The 18,965-nt window shown below is 42.4% G+C and overlaps 1 protein-coding gene across 1 annotated transcript; it reads left to right on the top strand.

Annotated features, from left to right (window-relative positions):
- Positions 1–207: 207 nt before the first annotated feature.
- Zfp433l (zinc finger protein 433 like) lies at positions 208–14,791 on the top strand. The gene is made up of 4 exons (XM_039080427.2): positions 208–360; positions 11,784–11,910; positions 12,112–12,172; positions 12,718–14,791. Exons 1-4 carry the CDS (start codon positions 358–360, stop codon positions 14,243–14,245), a joined length of 1,719 nt encoding a protein of 572 aa, XP_038936355.1. The 5' UTR covers positions 208–357; the 3' UTR covers positions 14,246–14,791.
- The last annotated feature ends 4,174 nt before the right edge of the window (positions 14,792–18,965 follow it).

Below are 18,965 nucleotides of genomic sequence, written 5' to 3'. Positions count from 1 at the left end.
CTGTGTGTACTAGACACCCTATGCCTACCCGAAGAAGTGCCTACTGTGTGCAGAAATAGTGCAGCCACGACTTTGCAGTGCGGGCGCAAGTTCTACAGTTAATCTCTGCCGGTCGTGCTAGGAGGACAGTTGGGCTGTGAACCACAAAGCTGTGTAGCTCTGCTCCTGTCACTCAGGTCTCACTAGCCACTCAGGGCTTGGAGACGGATGCCAGTTAGAATGGGGGCGGATACTTCCGGTCCACCATGCTGCACGCTCCGCTGTGTTTCTGAGAGAAGCTTTGGTGGTTCCGGGTTCCGTGGTGAGTCCGGCTGCTAGGAGCTGTGAGGAGAGCAGGGCGAGCTGGGGATCCGCGCTATGGTGAGTGGGGCCGTCGTTCCCACGCGGGGAGGATCCGCGGGAGCCCGTGTGGGGTTGACCCGGGGTGCGGGAACCGGCGGTGAGATGCGGCGCCCGGTGTGACTCCGTTTGTTCACCTGAGGTTACTGAGGTCCTTGCACCTCCCAGGTGGAAGCGGGACCTCTCCCTGACACAGGTCACTTGACTGCACCTGCGCACAGCCTGGGGCGTTACTTGGAAACTGTTCACGTCATCCGGCAGTGTACGCGCAGGCGAGGCTTTATTGTCAGGGAATACAAGTTGGCCAACTGGCAGAGCTCTAGTTTCTCTGGTGTCTTCTAGAAGTTCTTCCCCTGGCCCTTGACATTGAGGTGTAGGATCCTCTGCAGTTAACTCTGCGCAGGTGTAAAGTCTGCCTTATTAACACAGTCGCATGTAGATGCCGCGGGGGGCCAGCCTCACTGTGGTCCCCTGTCAAGGTTGACCCAATATTAGTTATGATTTTGTTCTGAGTGCTCTCTTATGTTCTGCTGATTTCTTTATTCTTCCTCAGCAGCACAGTTTTTATTGCAGGTGTAGGGGAGTTTTGAAGTCAGATGGTGTCACTGTGCTGTCTGTTCAGTCTTGTGTTGTTCATGTTTTCGTTCATGATGACCTTTTGTCATCGGTTTTCTGTTCTTTGCAGAAATCGTTAGGGTATTTGTTGGATGTTTGTGGAATCTATAGCTCAGATGTGTACTGAAATAATGCTGAGACTTCTTGTCTACAATCCTGGAATTCCTCTCTTTTGAGTTAGATGATTCTTTTTATGACAAAGTTTCAGTTTTGGCTACAGAAATTTGTCATATTTCTCTGCATTTCTGTATTTATCCACAGTGTCATATAAGTGTTAAGAGGGTCTGTATCTTTAATGTACGAAATTTCTTTCATGTGCATGAAACAGGCTGTGGAGCAGCTGAATTACAGGTTGTGTAAGTGTAGCAATGAGTGGTTTGCTTCCAATGTCTTATCCTTCAGTTGGGGGTTTGGTGCTCACTGAAGAGGACATCAGATGCTCTGCAGCAGGATCTGTGGATAATTTTGTGCCACCATGTTAGTGCAAGGAACCAATGACATTAGCATGATACGTGTTAGAACAACATCAGTTGTATCACTTACCCACTTGTACAGGAGTGCTGCCCTTGCCTTTAATGGTCTAATATCTTTAAATATTCAGTGTTTGCATTTCTCTACGCCAAGGTTTCTATTAACACTTGTCTTATTTTGGGGTCTGGGGTCTTTGTTGACAGCTGACATTCTTTGTAAAAAAGAGCCCCAATGGGACAGTCTAGGCAGGGCTTTCAAAACATATAATTATGACAAGGTCTCCCATGTTGACTCAGTTTGCCTTCATCCCATTGTGTGGTTACAGAGGCCTCGCTCCCTTTCTGAGTCAACACCCTCAACTCTTGGTTTAAAGGTTTGTAACATCACACAGTTCTAAAAAGCATCTATGTGACTCACAGAGTGGCATGTGCATATCAGTAACAGGAAAAGGATTTGTGTGTGGAGTGTGGCTTCTCACTTCAGACCAGAATAGAAGGACAAGTTTACTGTGTGTACAGTGCAGGGGAAGCAGGCTAGGGAACAGCTGAATTGCAGGTTGTTTAAGTTTAATGCAGTGAGCTGCTAGGGGCTTTGTTATAAAGAAGGTTCTGATGTGTCAGGTGACTTTCTATGTACTCTCCCAGCATGCATTAATTCATACCATATGAACGAAGCCAAACCAAATAGGTAGGTAGGTCCAATTTTGAGAGATTATCTTGGGCCAGTGACATTCCAGTCGAGCAACCCCTTCATTTGGGTAAAGGCAAATGTCGTTGACTGAACCCAGGGCCTTGCGCTTGCTAGGCAAGCGCTCTACCATTGAGCTATATCCCCAATCCCTCTTTTATTTATTTTTAATCCCTTTTAAAAGCCAAGTTTCAGTATGTGACTTAGTGTGGTGGTTGAATAGCTATAGCTCCCATGGACTCATGTGTTTGAATGCTTGTCTGATAGCGAGTGGCACTATTAGATATGCCTTGTTGGAGTAGGTGTGGTCTTGTTGAAGGAAGTGTGTCACTGTGGAGGTGGCCTTTGGCTTCTTCTATATGCTCAAGTGTGACCTCTGTGACACAGCCCCCTCTTCTGATGCCTGTAGATCAAGGCTTATAACCTTCAGGATCTTCTCCAGCTCCATGTCTGCCTGGACGTTGCTGCGCTTCTTGCCATGGTGACAATGGACTAAGTTTCAGCCCCAATTAAATGTTTTCTTTTGTAAGAATTGCTGCTGTCTTGGCATCTCTTCACAGCAATGGAAACTTAACTAATACAGTTAGCCAGTGTTTTATTGCTCTGTCGAGACCATGGCAATTCTCATAAAGGAAAGCATTTAATTGGGGATTGCTTATAGTTCAGAGATTTATTCTTTTGTCATCATGGTCAAGAGCATGGTAGCATGTAGGCAGGCGTGTTAGCTGAGAATTCTACATCTAGATTTGTAGGGAGCAGGAAGAGAGAAAGCCAATGGGCCTGGCTTGGGCCCTTGAAACCTCAAAGTACAACACCACCCTTCCTATTCTCTGTCAAGGGGTGCCACGCCTTCCTGACTTAGTATTGAAACCCAGCATGCCCCTAGTCACATACTTCCTCTATGGCCACACTTCCTCCAAGAAGGCCACACCTCCTTATCCTTCTCAAGCAGTGTCACTCCCTGATGACCAAGCCATCAAACACAGGGACCTGTGGGGTCATTCTCATTCAGACCACTGCAGGGTCACTTTTATAATTTCATTTTTGAACATTGATCAGTGCTCTAATCTCTATTTTCTTCTGTTCTCCAATATTATGTTATATTATTAGTATATATTGATATATAATAGCATATATAACATATAATATATAATATATAATTAGTATATATTATTATATTAGTTATTATGAACTAAATTCAATTTTCCTTAAGTGGTTATTCATTCATTTATTTTTAGAACAATGTGTCATGTAGGTGTCTTAGTTTTTCTGTTGCTGTGATGAAACATCATGACCAAAGATCAATTTGGGGAGGAAAAGGTTCATTTGGCTTACACTTCCACAGCACTGTTCAGTATTGAAGGACGGGAACTCAAACAGGGAAAGAACCTGGAGGCAGGAGCTAGTGCAGAGGCCAAGGAAGGTGCTGCTTACTGGCTTGCTTCCCTGTGGTTTGCTCAGCCTGCTTCTTATAGAACCCAGGAGCACCAGCCCAGGGATGCACTCTACTCCCAGTGTCTGGGCCCTCCCCATTAATCACTAATTAAAAAAAATGCCTTACAGGTCTGACTACAACCCAGTCTTCTAGAGGCTTTTTCTGAGTTGAGGTTAGACATGTATCTTTAAGTCGTCTGAATAGACATTAGGTAAGGAGAGACATATTTTCAAGCCAGTGATTCTTGGTGTTTTAATCCTGGAACTCTTTAACATAATTCTTCTTTTATGTTGTTGTGACCGCCACCTTAAAATTAGCATATGACGGTCTGGCAACCCTAGGGGACCCATGCAGAAAGGTCTTTAGAGTCTCAAAGGGTTTCAACCCATAGGTCGAGAAACTGTTTTCTTTATCAGACCACCTAAGGTCATTGCTCTGTTGCCTCATATCAGGAGTTTTCTGGTCTGGTGTTTAGCTTTGGTATTTATTAGTCTTATTTAGCTATCCATCAAGATCATATATTGATAAGGTCATTACAATAAAGTATCTGATGAACCTTAAATTATCCCATAGTCTTTTTTTTTTTTTTTTTTTTGGTTCCTTTTTTCAGAGCTGGGGACCGAACCCAGGGCCTTGCGCTTCCTAGGCAAGCGCTCTACCACTGAGCTAAATCCCCAACCCCTATTATCCCATAGTCTTATAAATTCAAACATTTGCTGTTTTTAAACTGTTCAGCTTTTAATTTTTTTTGTAAAATTCCTAAACGTTCTTTAAAGAAGTTTAAAATTTCTCAATTGTGTGTTTTGCAGTATTGGAAAAGTACCTGTTTGAAGAGTGAAGTCATAGAGCACAATCATTTTTAGAAGGCAAAACCAGGATTTAACAGTGTAAACATTTCAGTGTTTCCAAAATCAATTCCAAATGGGTGTAACTTTTATGTTATAAAATTTGGTTTCCAGAAAGATTTTTTTTTTGTACATGAATGTATGGAGGTGCAGTTTTAGTACTTTCATTTGCACACACACACACACCCTTGGTTTTTAAAGACAGGATAGAAATTATAAAAATCAATTTAAAAGTATCTTTGGAGACATGTTTTTTTTTTGTTTTGTTTTTTTTTTTGTTAGCTCATGCCATATGTTGCTGCCCAGAATGGCTCCAATCCTGAGTTATGAGTTTTAAGTTAACTTTTTGACACAGATGTTACAGATTTTTAACCATACCTGGTACTTTATAAGTCAATAATCTATAAGCAAGAAAGACATGTAGAACATTGTATACTCATTCATTTAATTTTATGTACATTGGTGATTTGACTGCATATATGTCTATATAATGGGTGTCAGATCCCCTGGAACAGGTGCCATAGCCAATTGTGAGCTGCCATGTGGCTGCTGGGAATTCAACTCAGGACCTCTGGAAGAACAAACAGCCAGTGCTCTTAACGGCCGAGCCATCTCTCCAGTTCTTACTCATACATTTAAGACTAATCAGAAACAAACATGTAGTGGCCACATACATTATACATTTGAAACAGACAGACAAAACTTCCTCCCGCTGCAGTTTCAAGAGAAGAGGACCTTGCTACCTGCTGAGTCCAGTTCTCATGGGCACAGTGGTTCTGTGACTAGCCACTGAATTCCTGCTGTAGAAAGTCGAGGTGCAGGTGCCTTTTAAAGAGTAGCTTGTCCAGATCAGGTGACCTAGGCTTTATTGCCTGGTTCCGCTTCCACTCTCAGGTATCTAGGCCGTGTCATACAGATGCCTGGGGTGACAGGAATGGTGCTTATGCAGCAGGAGTGTATTTGCAGGGTCGTGCCAGCTTGAGTGCAGGGGGGAAAAGCTGTGGAGAGAGTCTCAGTGAAGCAGCTCTCCCTTATTGGTCGTAACGAGGGCTGTATGGCCCTGGGGAGGTGGGTAGTTTTCAGGGTGAGTGTACATCATTGGCTGGAGCTAAGGTGCTGGGAACACTCCTAGCCTGAAGAGGAATTCCAGGTGCTTGCTGGACGTGTCCTCAAAGGGAGAGAGGAAGCTAAACCTGCGCTTTGGCCACCAGGCTACCTGGCTACCTCAAGGGTGGCAGAGGTTGGGGTTGTAGAGTCTCTGTGCACTAGAACATGCAGACTCACAGGGTGGAGGGAACAAACAGTCCTCCCCCTGGTGGGCTCAGGACAAGATTTCAGGGTTTGCACACATCACAACCTCACTCTTGCTCCAGACCAACTCCCCAGGTTGTACAGCTTTCTGGTCTCACAGTGGCTCAAGGGGATGAGAAGGTGAAAAAGAACAGCCTTCTGTGAGTAGAGTATGATGTCACTGGAGGCCATGGTGAGGTCCTGGCCTGTGCAGGCCATGGCTGGGTCAGAGGGCTCGTAGCAGCAGGGATCCGTGTAGATGTCCGTGGCCTGTATTACTGCCAAAAGCCAGGCAGACGTCCCTGGTCTGTGCCGTGGCTTGGAACCATGTTGATATCTGAGGACTGTGCAGAGCTGGCTCTACTCCACACTGGCTTCAGCACTTGGCAGAGCTGGCCCTGCCCCAGCTGTAGCACATGGGACAGTCAGTCCTGCACCTTGACCAGGCATGCAGTACACCTGGCCCAGGCGGTGGGGTCATGGGCAAGCTGACCACGGGTGCATGAGCATGGGAGAGCTGGCCCTGCTCCTCCTTGTTGATTGAAGGGAGAGATGCCCTCCCCCTTCCTCAACTGTTGCCACCCATCAGACAGGCAAGCTGGCCTTGCCCCTCAGTGGCTGCAGCACTGCGGCCTATGCCTTGCCTAGCCCTGGTGGCATGGGTGTAGGTGAACTGGTAGTGTGACCAACTTAGCTATCACTCAGGTCCATATTCCAGGGCTATGAGTTAAGTCAGTCCAACATCTACTTCATCTGTGAACTGCTGGGGCACATAAATAGGCTTCACTTGCAGATCTAAAGTTCCAGGATTTCCATGACACAGAACAGCAGGATATCTGAGAGGAATTCTGGTGAGGTAGCAGAAGCCAGAGGACTCCAACCAGATCAATGACTCATTGCAAAGAGCATTGGCCACTAACCTGTGGACAGACGCTTATACTGTGTGACACACTGTGCTATATAACAGCTTCGTAACAAGATTTTTTTCTGGGGTGGAGGGAGTTAAAAGGGCCTGAGACAGGGGCAGGTAGGTGAGTGATATTGGGGTGCATGATGTGAAATTCACAAAAAAAAAGTGGCTATGGGGCAGTTTCTTAATTAGTGATTGATGGGGAAGGGCCCAGCCCAATGTGGGTTGTGTCACCAATGGGTTGTTGGTCCTGTGTTCTGTACAAAGGCAGACTGAGCAAGCCTTGGGGAACCACCCAGAAAGCAGCAACCTTCTATAGCCTCTGCCTCAGCTTCTGGCTCCAGATTCTTGCCCGGCTTGGATTTCTGCTCTAACTTTTTGATGATGAACTGTGTCTTAGTTAGGGTTGTACTGCTGTGAACAGATACCATGACCAAGGCAACTCTTACAAACATAACATTAAACTGGGGCTGGCTTACAGGTTCAGAGGTTCAGTCCATTATCATCAAAGTGGGAACATGGCAGCATCCAGGCAGGCATGGTGCAGGAGGAGCTACATCTTCATCTGAAGGTTGCTAACAGAATACTCACTTCCAGGCAGCTAGAATGAGGGTCTAAAGCCCATACCCACAGTGACACATCTATTCAAACAAGATCACACCTCGTAATAATGCCACTCCCTGCCAAGCATATACAAACCATCACATTCTACTCCTTGGTCCCATAGGCTTGTCCAAACACACATGTCTAGGGGGCCATACCAAGCCATATCATAATAAAAAGTACATTTAGTCCAAATTCCACAATCTTCATAGTCTATAGCAGTCTCAACAATGTTAAATGTCCAGAGTTCAAAGTTTCTTCTAAGATTTATCGAATCACTCAACTGTAATTCCTAAGGCAAGACAGGAAGCCAGCTGGGCAAACTCCAAACTCTGCGTCTCCATGTCTGATGTCAAGTGGTCTTCAGATCTCCAGCTCCTTTCTCATCTTTGTTGACTGCAACAAACTTCTTTCTCCTGGGCTGGTTCCCTCCCTCTTAGCAGCTTTCCTCAGCAGACAGCCCATGGCTCTGGCATCTCAAACGTTTATCTTGGGGACTCCAAGACAACTTCAACCTTCTAGTTTCTTGTTCCAATGTCTGGGATCCACACATGATCTTCTGGGCTCCTCTAAAGGGGTGGCATCACTTCTCTAACTCTGCCCTCTGCAGCACTCTAAGCTCAGGTTGATCCATTCCACTGCTGCCGCTATTCTTGATGGTCATCCCATGGTACTGGCATTTCTAATATGCTGGGGTCTTCCACTGCAGCCTCTCATAGGCTGGCTTCATGATGCCAAGTCTCAAATCCTTTGCATGCTCCTTCAGTCCTGGGCCATCAACTGCAACTGAGGCTGCACCTTCACCAATGACCTTTCATGGCCTCTCACAGTACCAAGCCTCCACTGCTCTTCATGACCCCTTCACGCCTTCAAAACCAGTACCACCTGGGTGACCCTGGGCAAGTACAGCTGCAGCATGAGGTACAACCTTGGCTGTCTCTGGAACACAGCTTCTTTGTGCTCTCAGAAAACACTTCCCAGAAGATTTCCTCAGTGAGCTTTTCTTAATCACCAATAGTTTCTTAGCTCCAGCTAGCCAGCATCAATTGTCCCAATAGTCCCTTCTAGTTTTCACTAGAAGCCAGAGCCATATGGCCAAAACTGTGAGCTCTGCTGCTTGCTGGGGCTGGAACATGGCTCCCTTGTTTATCACCAGCTTTCTGTTTTCCAACACCTTCACTGCCTAAGTTTGGCTGTCCTGGAACTTGCTCTATAGATTGACTTTGAACTCAGAAATCTGTAGGCCTGTCTCCTAAGCACTGGGATTAAAGGTGTGGGGCACCAAGCCAGGATTTAAGTTTTCTTCACTTAGACCCTGCACTGTCCCAGGCGAGCCTTGGACTCAGATATCTGCTTGGCTTTATCTCCTGGGATTAAAGGGTTGTACCACCATGCCTGGATCTAAACTTAGCTGGGTAGGATCTTGCCCCAAAGCCCCACTCTGCTCACCTGCTATCTCCTAGAGCACAGGATGAGGCTCCATTTTTCACTTCCTGGTATGCCTTTAATTCTTGAACCATATATTTTTTATTTTTCCTTTCTAAACTTGCTACACTTGTTTAAAATCCTCTTCATGCAATTTAACCAGAGAACAAAGTCTATGATGGGCATTTCTGAGACTTACTTTGTCAGTGCAATAATTCGAGTCTCTTCACTTTCGCCTCAGGTGGACTCTTCAGACAAGGGCAAAAAGTAGTCACATTCTTCACCAAAATACCACATCAAGGCAGGAACGTGAAAGCATTCAGGCAGGCTTGGTGCAGGAGGAGCTGAGAGTTCTACATTTTCATCTGAAGCATGCTAACAGAATACTGACCTCCAGCTCACACCTACAGTGACACACCTACTCTAACGGGGTCACACCTTTTAATAGTGCTTCTCCCTGGGCCAAGCATATACAAACCATCATAAACTGTTCTATGAAAATGTGAGTAAAACAAATCCTCTTCTCCCTTACCCCTCCAATTGCAATCGGGGATTAGGTACTCACAGTTTAAGGGCTATAAGGTGCAGAATACACAAAAACATCTTAAATAGTTTAGACGGAAACAATATTGGAATGTTCTTTTTCCATACCTTGTTTATGTCAGACCAACTAAGAAATGAATATAAAACCGCAGGTTCCTAGGATATACTAGTATAAACATAAGAATGGGTACCACAGGTGGAACCGAGGCATCACGAGTGTCTTAGGGAAAAACAGGCATGGAGATTACCAGTGGGGGTGGGAGTGTAAGGTGAGGCATGAGACCCAGCCTCACCTGTATCTGCAGCCTCCAGCTGTCCTAGCTGCTCACTGGCAGTGGTTCATTAGCACCTGCAGCCTAGTTTGGTTCCCCTGGGGTGTGTGCTGACCAAGGTTGGCTCTCTAGGCTGATGCAAACTCATGAGTCTTCTAAGTCTAAGCAGTGTAGATCATTCACAGCTTCCTTTGATAACGGGATAGCTAGGTGTTTGTTGGAGGTTCATGGCTAATAGAATTTCCCACTTGGAAGCTAGTATATACATTAGGTAATTCAATGTGTAAAAATAAAGCAAACACACAGCATGGAAGTCTGATATCTCCTTAGTGTAATGGAGTGACACCAGGAAATTTATGAGTGTTGACCATTTGGTTTATGCCATGTGGTTGCAATATCCTATAAATCACATGGCATTTACCCTTTCTGTGAAATCATGGTGAAGAAGAGAAGTTGCAGAGAAAAAAAGCCAATTAAACTCTTTGAAACTGAGACCCAGAGATGCAAGATTTTGCCAAATCTTCCCTTGGCCCAGTCCGTCCGTCCTCCCTCCCTCCCTCCCTCCCTCCCTCCCTCCCTCCCTTCCTTCCTTCCTTCCTTCCTTCCTTCCTTCCTTCCTTCCTTCCTTTTACTTCGTTGGAAAGTGTGTATTCTGTGCCATTTTTGTATTGGGAAACCATAGTTTGTTGTTTGATTTTATAAGATATCACAGTCAAGATCTTGCCTAGAGTGTCGGAAACATCTTTGGACATTGCAACAATGTTGGGACTATTCTGTAATATGGGGATCTTTGAAGTGAAACTAAAATGTTTTGCATAATGGGATGACTGGGATGGGCTCTGCACAGGAGCTTGTCATGGCCTGTGTTGAAATGTGGTGGGTTGAATGAAAACTCGTCCAGGTAGGATGGTGTATGTGAGCATTTGCCTCATGGTTGTGGCTGTCACTGGAGTGCTTACGGAACCTTTAGGAGGAGGATCCTTTCTGGAGGAAGTTAGTCTCTGGGGAAGGGCTTTCAGTGCTTATTCCTCGCCACAGTTCGTCTTCTTTTACGTCTTCTGTTGGTTCAAACTGAGCCCCATGCTTCCTTCTCATACACCCACACCATCTCCACCATTACACACCCCATCCCTGGAAAGTGCAGTATAAAACAGAAGCAGCTGCTTCTCCTCAATAAGCGGATTTTCTAGCCTTATATTGTTATTTTATATTTTGGTTGATGGATTAGGTTTTATACCTGTCGAGCAGTTGCTCTTGTGCTAGACTTGACTCACATCTTTACTTTGGAACTGCGGCAGAGGGTGCTGTTTATCAGCAGGATGGCGCGCATGCATGGCATTAATACTGAGACTGCAGAATGGTTGCATTGCAGTTCAACAGTCTTGCTACCTTTGTGTATATCTTTGATCTTTAATAAATGTTCATGAGTCTTTTTGTATATGTATGTATATATCATATACATATGTTCATATATACATGTATATAGATGTGAACCACTTGTGTGCTGATGTTCCCTGAAGCGAGAGGAGAGCATTGGATTCTCTTGATCTGGGTTAAGAATGGCTGGGAACCTCCAAGCGAGTGTTAGGATTCGAGTCAGGTTCCCTGCAAAAGCAGCATGTGCTCTTAACTGCTGACCCATCTTTCTAACTTATGGTTTTTGGTTTTGATTTTGGATCAATATTTACTTGGCAATATTTTTGAAAACTCCCGATCTCTAGTCCCTTACTAAAAATGCTTTCTTTGTAGGAATGTCATGTTCCCCTTATGATTTAAACTGGGCCACTAAGTTTTATGAAGACTACTATTGAGCTGAAGTGAATTTTAACTCTTTGCAGGAATTTTGATTGAGCCCCTGAGTGCTTTCTATCTTGTTCTTTTTGTTGCTGTTTGTTTTGAGGGTCTCATGAAGTAGCAGAGGTTGTCATGGAAATCACTACTTAGACTAAGGTGGCCTAGAAATTAGATTCACTCCTCTTTGCCTCCTGAGGTCTGGGGTTAAAGGTGTGTATCACCACATCCATCTTCTTCATCTTTTATTGAAGTTAGTAATTTTGATACAATTTTGCTAAAGTATATTCTGTTGATCAGTTTGAGTGTCTCTCTGTATTGTCAGTTAGTGGTCATTTCTTCTGCAATGCCGTATGGAGTTCCGTGGTCCTGAAAATGAGAGGTGTGATCCTCATTTTCTGTTTACTTGTAACAACTTGCTGAATGCATTTGAAATTCTGTGATAGGCAATAAATGTGCAGAGCACCCAGAACTATGTAAATATTCTCAGCGAGACGTAAATTTACAATACAGTGAGTCTCACCATTTCTATTATGTGCATGTGTGGGATATTTTAGGATGCAGTGACCTATGAGGATGTGCATGTGAACTTCAGTCATGAAGAGTGGGCTTTGCTGGATCCTTCCCAGAAGAGTCTCTATAGAGATGTGATGTTGGAAACCTACTGGAACCTCACTGTTATTGGTAAGAATATTAGTTTTCCTTCACTTTCTAAACAAGGGGACAAGTATTTCTTGGTTATTGGTGCACTTCTGTGTTTTCTATTGTGACAGAGGAAGGATGTGTGAATAATCAGACATGATTCTCAGGTTTACCAAAGATACGAACTTAAATTTTGCATACTATCCAATAATATATCATAAATTTTCTGGTACTATATTTTAGGTCACAAATTGGAAGATCACAATGTTGAAGAATACTGTCAGAGGTATAGAAGACATAGAAGGTAAATTTCATGTGCAAGCTGATATAATTGCATCACTGAAGAAAATTTAATTTACCTTTAAGTTTTAAAGAAAAGCAACAGTGTAAATGAGTACAGCATTATGTATTTTGATGATTAATAAATTCCCATAAAACCATGTACTTGAATTTCAGGTAGCTGAGCTGTATTTATAAGGTATTCTTCTTAGAAACAGGATAAGGAAACAATGTTTAACAAATGACACTATTTAGACATAACTCTGAGAGAACCATGTTGTAGAATTGTCAATCTATTTAGTTTCATCTCATTCAAGTATCATAAAAAGCATGCACATGGGTTAGGGGATTACTGTATGTCTATGACTTTATAAGCAAACAGTTCATAGTAAAGCTAGTGTTACTTATATACTTCTAGTGGCTTTCCAAAGTTTAGTGAGAGGAACAGTTTATGGGAGGCAAGAAGGTTGCCGTTGTGGAGAAACCTTAGCACACATCTATGGGGAACAAGAACTTAAATTGAGTGACTGCAGTGTGAAAACCTTTTGTTTGTTATTTCTTCTTTAATAGGTATAACATCTGTCATTGTGGATACAAGCCTTGTGAGCATAGGGGGTATGGAAAGAACCAATATATCTTTGCTTGTAACAATTTTCTTCAAATATATGATAGAATCCAAACTGAAGAGAAACCATATGGATGTAATCAATGCAGTAAAGCTTTTGCAAATTTCCGTAGTCTTCGAAAACATGAACAAAACCATACTAGAGAAAAACCTTATGAGTGTAGTCAATGCAGTAAAGCCTTTCCGAGTCGCAGTTCTCTTCAAATACATGAAAGAACTCATACGGGAGAGAAACCCTATGACTGTAATGAATGTGGTAAAGCCTTTTCAACTCGAAGTCATCTTCAAATACACAAAAGAACTCATACAGGAGAGAAACCATATGATTGCAATGAATGTGGTAAAGCATTTGCACGTAGCAGCAATCTTCAAATACACAAGAGAAGTCATACAGGAGAGAAACCCTATGATTGCAATGAATGTGGTAAAGCCTTTGCATGTCGCAGTCATCTTCAAATACACAAAAGAACTCATACGGGAGAGAAACCTTATGATTGTGATGAATGTGGTAAAGCCTTTGCAACTCGCAGTCATCTTCAAATACATGAAAGAACTCACACTGGAGAGAAACCTTATAAATGTAATCAATGCGGTAAAGCCTTTATAGGTCGCAGTCATCTTCAAATACATAAAAGAGTGCACACTGGAGAGAAACCTTATGAGTGTAATCAGTGTGGTAAAGCTTTTGCATATAATAGTGATCTTCACCGACATGAAATAATTCATACGGGAGAGAAACCCTATGGATGTAATCAGTGTGGTAAAGCCTTTGCAAGTCGTAGTAGTCTTCGAAATCATGAGGAACATCATACTCTTGAAAAACCGTATGAATGCACTCTATGTGGTAAAGCCTTTGCATTTTGCAGTAATCTTTATATCCATGCGAGATGTCATACTGGAGAGAAACCTTATGTATGTACTCAGTGTGGTAAAGCCTTTGCACGTCGCAGTCACCTTCATATACATGAAAGGATTCATGCTGGAGAGAAACCTTATGAGTGTAATCAATGTGGAAAAGCTTTTCTACTTCGCAGTAGTCTTCAAATACATGAAAGAACTCATACTGGAGAGAAACCTTATGTATGTAATCAGTGCGGTAAAGCCTTTGCACGTCAGAGTCTTCTTCAAATACATGAAAGAAGTCACACTGGAGAGAAACCTTATGCGTGTAATCAGTGCAGTAAGGCCTTTGTATGTCGTAGTAGTCTTCAAATGCATGAAAGAACTCATACTGGAGAGAAACCTTATGAATGTAATCAGTGTGGCAAAGCCTTCACACGTCGCAGTCTTCTCCAGAAACATGAAAGAAGTCATAGTGGAGAGAAACCTTATGAGTGTAATCAGTGTGGTAAAGCCTTTGCAAGTCGTAGTAGTCTTCGAAATCATGAAAAACATCATACTATTGAGAAACCTAATGAATATAATCAGTGTGCTAAAGCGTTTACATCTCTCCTGCCATCTTCAAATATATGAAAGAAACCACACTGGAAAGAATTTCTGAGTGTAGTCAATGTAGAAAATCCTTTACAAGTCACAGTTACCTTCAAATACACAAAAGAAATCACAGTGGAGAGAAACTGTATGAATGTACTCAGTGTGGTAAAGACTGCATATTGGAATAGTCTTCATAATTACAGAATAGGTCATACTAGAGAATCCCCACGAATGTAACTGATGCAGTAAAGCTTTGTCACATTAGTGTAATCTTCAGTTCATCACAGAACTCACACTGGAGAGAAACCCTATGATGAAATCAATGGGATAATGCCTCTATATCTTAGAGTCTTCTTTAAAGGCATGAAAGAATTCCTATGGAGAGCAACACCATGAATCTAATACATGCAGTAAGGGCTTGTACAACAGGCATATTTTTCCTACTGAGTCATCTCACTGGTGCTTATGTAAGATTAATAGAAACATTTTATCCTTAAAATCCTTTTCAGATTGTAAACAAATTGTCACCCAAGTGTAGAAGAACACAGAAAAACTTGAATAATAAAACATACTTTCAAGAGAAAATGATATTTATACTGCCATCCACTTTTATGGATTATCTTATTTTATTCTGAGGAACAAATACTTGTTCTTAACACCTTATCAGAACCACAAATTAGTCCAGAGAATTTCCTCAGTGGGTGAAGGTAGCTGCAATTAAGCCTGATGACCTGAGTTCATCACCTGGGAGACCCACAGTACTTATGGGAGTTTGTTTTCCTCTCTGCTTCCTATGTGTACTACTGTTTCTAGTGTGTACCATTGTATATGAAGCTAGTGGTCTCCAACATCAAAAGGCCTGGTGATTCTGTTGTGGGAAATTTTGTCATTTGCAAAGACAGTGTGATCAAGCTGCTAAAAAGGTCTCAGATCTCAAAATGTCTGGTGCATTAGTTATGAGAAATACTGTACTTTGTTCAGAAAGCATTTGTTCAGGGTCAAAGCATCTCTAAGGGTAATGGTTTTTTGTTAATATAAACCAGAAATCAGCCTAGGCGTCCAGATGTGTGCAGGCAATGTGGCAGGGTTGACATTGGACCACTGAGTGTTAGTCCAGCAGAGATAACTAAGGCAATTTTCTTAGCACTGAGAAATGGCTTTGGATACCTGGTCCTAGGCCTTGCAGCCCAAAAGTACAAGGTGTGTGTCTCTAGTAAGCCATGAAATTACAATCAGGCAGAACATCCTCAATTAATATTGCGAATCTAATGCATGCTACTGCAAATAGTGGTGCTCTAGACTTGGCCATATATAAACATTTTATTCTGTCCCCCAAAATTCAAGGTTACAAAATATCTATAGGGTTTATGGTCCTTTACCTGCTAGGACAGTAGGAGTGATTTTGGAAAGGAGTAGAATGACTTTCCAAAGATTCATTGTGTATCCAGGAATTATAGATGAAGAATTCAAAGAGGAAATTAACATTATGGCCTATGTAAAAAATGAGATGCATTGTAATGCAGGTGATAGGATCGCTCAGCTGCTTCTGTTTTCCTACATCAAAGCCAAAACTGCTGCAGTAGAAAGAACAGGAGGGGTTGGGAGTACTGGAAACTATATGCTCTGGTGAACAGTGGTTTATGATGACAGGTCAAAATTAAAATAGCAGGTAAATGGTATTGAAATAGGTTTGGTGGGTACAGGGGCAGGGTAACTATTATTTCACAAAGGTCTTGGAATTCAGAGTGGCCACTTCTAAAAGTTTACACAGAGTTTCTGGGAATTGGGAAGTTATTAAAAATGAAGTGTGAGATGGGTTAAATGTGTGGGACCAGCAGGTCAAATAGGAATGTTAAGACCTTATGTAGCTGACATACCCATATACTTATGGTGAGTGGCTCTTTTACAACATTTGGGAACTCAGTATAATATTCCTGTATTTCCTGAGACCACCCACAATGAAATGGTAGCTGCTCCTGAGGAAAGTATTAATATATATATATCATGAAAAACAACCCCAGGCTGTGTCAGTTGTCTAAACCCACATCACCACAAGGATACAGTTTCCATTTGTAAGCGAGGCCACTGCTGAAATTATATCAGTGACCCTACCCTTAAAGTGGTTGGCTGACAAGGCTGTGTTGGTAGATAAGTGACCCTTAATTAAAGAAAAATTACAGGCACTAGAGTAGCTGGTACAAGAGCAGCTCAGATTTCAACATAGAGACTACCAGCACATGGAATCCCCTTGTATTTGTTGTGAAAAAGAAATCAGGAAAATGGAGGATGTTGACAGATTTAAGAGCAGTGAAGAGAATAATTCAACCAATGGACCCATTACAGCCTAGAATTCTTTTAACTTCTTTATTACCTAAGCCATGTCCTATGATACTAATTGATTTAAGAGAGTGCTTTCTTTTCATCTCCTTGCAAGAGCAGGATAAGGAAAGTTTTGCTTTCACAGGGCCTACATAAAATAATACTGGTCCAGTAAGATGGTGTCAGTGAATGTTCTTCCATGAAGAATTTGAAAAAGTCTAACTTCATGTCAGTATTTTGTGCTACAACTGTTAGAAATAATTTGTAAGTAATTTCCTCAATTCATCATTTATCATTAAATGTATTATTATTATTATTATTATTATTATTATTATTATTATTATTATTATTATTAATTTTTGGCCAATTCTGATACAGATACTTGAGAGTAAATGTTTAAGGAGCAAAAAGAATTCTGCCATGCCTGTTTTACAGATTGCTCCTGAAAAATTACAGAGAGGAGATTCTGTTAACTATTTGGGTTATGAAATAAGCCAACAGAAAATTCAACCACAAAAGTTACAAATCAGAGCAATCAGTTGCAAACTCTTTTTTTTTTTTTTTGCCAGTAAACTTCATTGTATTATAGTAAAGAATGGAATTTCCTTCTAGGTGAAGACATGTCCCTGCTTCCTCCTGTAAGAGTTGGGTAGGTCAATGACCTAAGAGCCCACTCTTAGAAAGATGGTTCCCATTAAGACAACACAGATTTTCTTCCCATAATTCTCACTGTCTAGCACAGGGCCTACCTACAGGCTGCCGTAAAATTGGATGGGTCCATCTGTGTTTCTGAGTTTTTTTTTTTTTTTTTTGTTTGTTTGTTTCTTTTTTTTTTTAATTTATTTAATACTTAATAATAATTCTTTGGTTTCCGGGCAAACATCCCCCTCCCCCCTCCCCTTCCTTATGGGTGTTCCCCTCCCAAACCTCCCCCCATTGCCGCCCTCCCCCCAACAGTCTAGTTCACTGGGGGTTCAGTCTTAGCAGGACCCAGGGCTTCCCCTTCCACTGGTGCTCTTACTAGGATATTCATTGCTACCTATGAGGTCAGAGTCCAGGGTCAGTCCATGTATAGTCTTTAGGTAGTGGCTTAGTCCCTGGAAGCTCTGGTTGCTTGGGATTGTTGTACATATGGGGTCTCGAGCCCCTTCAAGCTCTTCCAGTTCTTTCTCTGATTCCTTCAACGGGGGTCCTGTTCTCAGTTCAGTGGTTTGCTGCTGGCATTCGCCTCTGTATTTGCTGTATTCTGGCTGTGTCTCTCAGGAGCGATCTACATCCGGCTCCTGTCGGCCTGCACTTCTTTGCTTCATCCATCTTGTCTAATTGGGTGGCTGTATATGTATGGGCCACATGTGGGGCAGGCTCTGAATGGGTGTTCCTTCAGTCTCTGTTTTAATCTTTGCCTCTCTCTTCCCTGCCAAGGGTATTCTTGTTCCCCTTTTAGAGAAGGAGTGAAGCATTCACATTTTGATCATCCGTCTTGAGTTTCATTTGTTCTAGGCATCTAGGGTAATTCAAGCATTTGGGCTAATAGCCACTTATCAGTGAGTGCATACCATGTATGTCTTTCTGTGATTGGGTTACCACACTAAGGATGATATTTTCCAGTTCCAACCATTAGCCTACGAATTTCATAAAGCCGTTGTTTTTGATAGCTGAGTAATATTCCATTGTGTAGATGTACCACATTTTCTGTATCCATTCCTCTGTTGAAGGGCATCTGGGTTCTTTCCAGCTTCTGGCTATTATAAATAAGGCTGCGATGAACATAGTGGAGCACGTGTCTTTTTTATATGTTGGGGCATCTTTTGGGTATATGCCCAAGAGAGGTATAGCTGGATCCTCAGGCAGTTCAATGTCCAATTTTCTGAGGAACCTCCAGACTGATTTCCAGAATGGTTGTACCAGTCTGCAATCCCACCAACAATGGAGGAGTGTTCCTCTTTCTCCGCATCCTCGCCAGCATCTGCTGTCACCTGAGTTTTTGATCTTAGCCATTCTCACTGGTGTGAGGTGAAATCTCAGGGTTGTTTTGATTTGCATTTCCCTTATGACTAAAGATGTTGAACATTTCTTTAGGTGTTTCTCAGCCATTCGGCATTCCTCAGCTGTGAATTATTTGTTTAGCTCTGAACCCCATTTTTAATAGGGTTATTTGTCTCCCTGCGGTCTAACTTCTTGAGTTCTTTGTATATTTTGGATATAAGGCCTCTATCTGTTGTAGGATTGGTAAAGATCTTTTCCCAATCTGTTGGTTGCCGATTTGTCCTAACCACAGTGTCCTTTGATTACAGAAGCTTTGCAGTTTTATGAGATCCCATTTGTCGATTCTTGATCTTAGAGCATAAGCCATTGGTGTTTTGTTCAGGAAATTTTTTCCAGTGCCCATGTGTTCCAGATGCTTCCCTAGTTTTTCTTCTATTAGTTTGAGTGTATCAGG

The sequence above is a fragment of the Rattus norvegicus genome, chromosome 7, assembly GCF_036323735.1.
Source record: "Rattus norvegicus strain BN/NHsdMcwi chromosome 7, GRCr8, whole genome shotgun sequence".
Lineage (NCBI taxonomy): Eukaryota > Metazoa > Chordata > Mammalia > Rodentia > Muridae > Rattus > Rattus norvegicus.
This window is presented reverse-complemented; position numbering and strand designations above follow the sequence as displayed.

Excerpts from the sequence above, each read along its gene's own strand:
- Zfp433l (XM_039080427.2), top strand. Across the intron at positions 11,911-12,111 it reads CTGGAACCTCACTGTTATTG|GTCACAAATTGGAAGATCAC; the intron begins GTAAGAATATTA and ends ACTATATTTTAG. Across the intron at positions 12,173-12,717 it reads AGGTATAGAAGACATAGAAG|GTATAACATCTGTCATTGTG; the intron begins GTAAATTTCATG and ends CTTCTTTAATAG.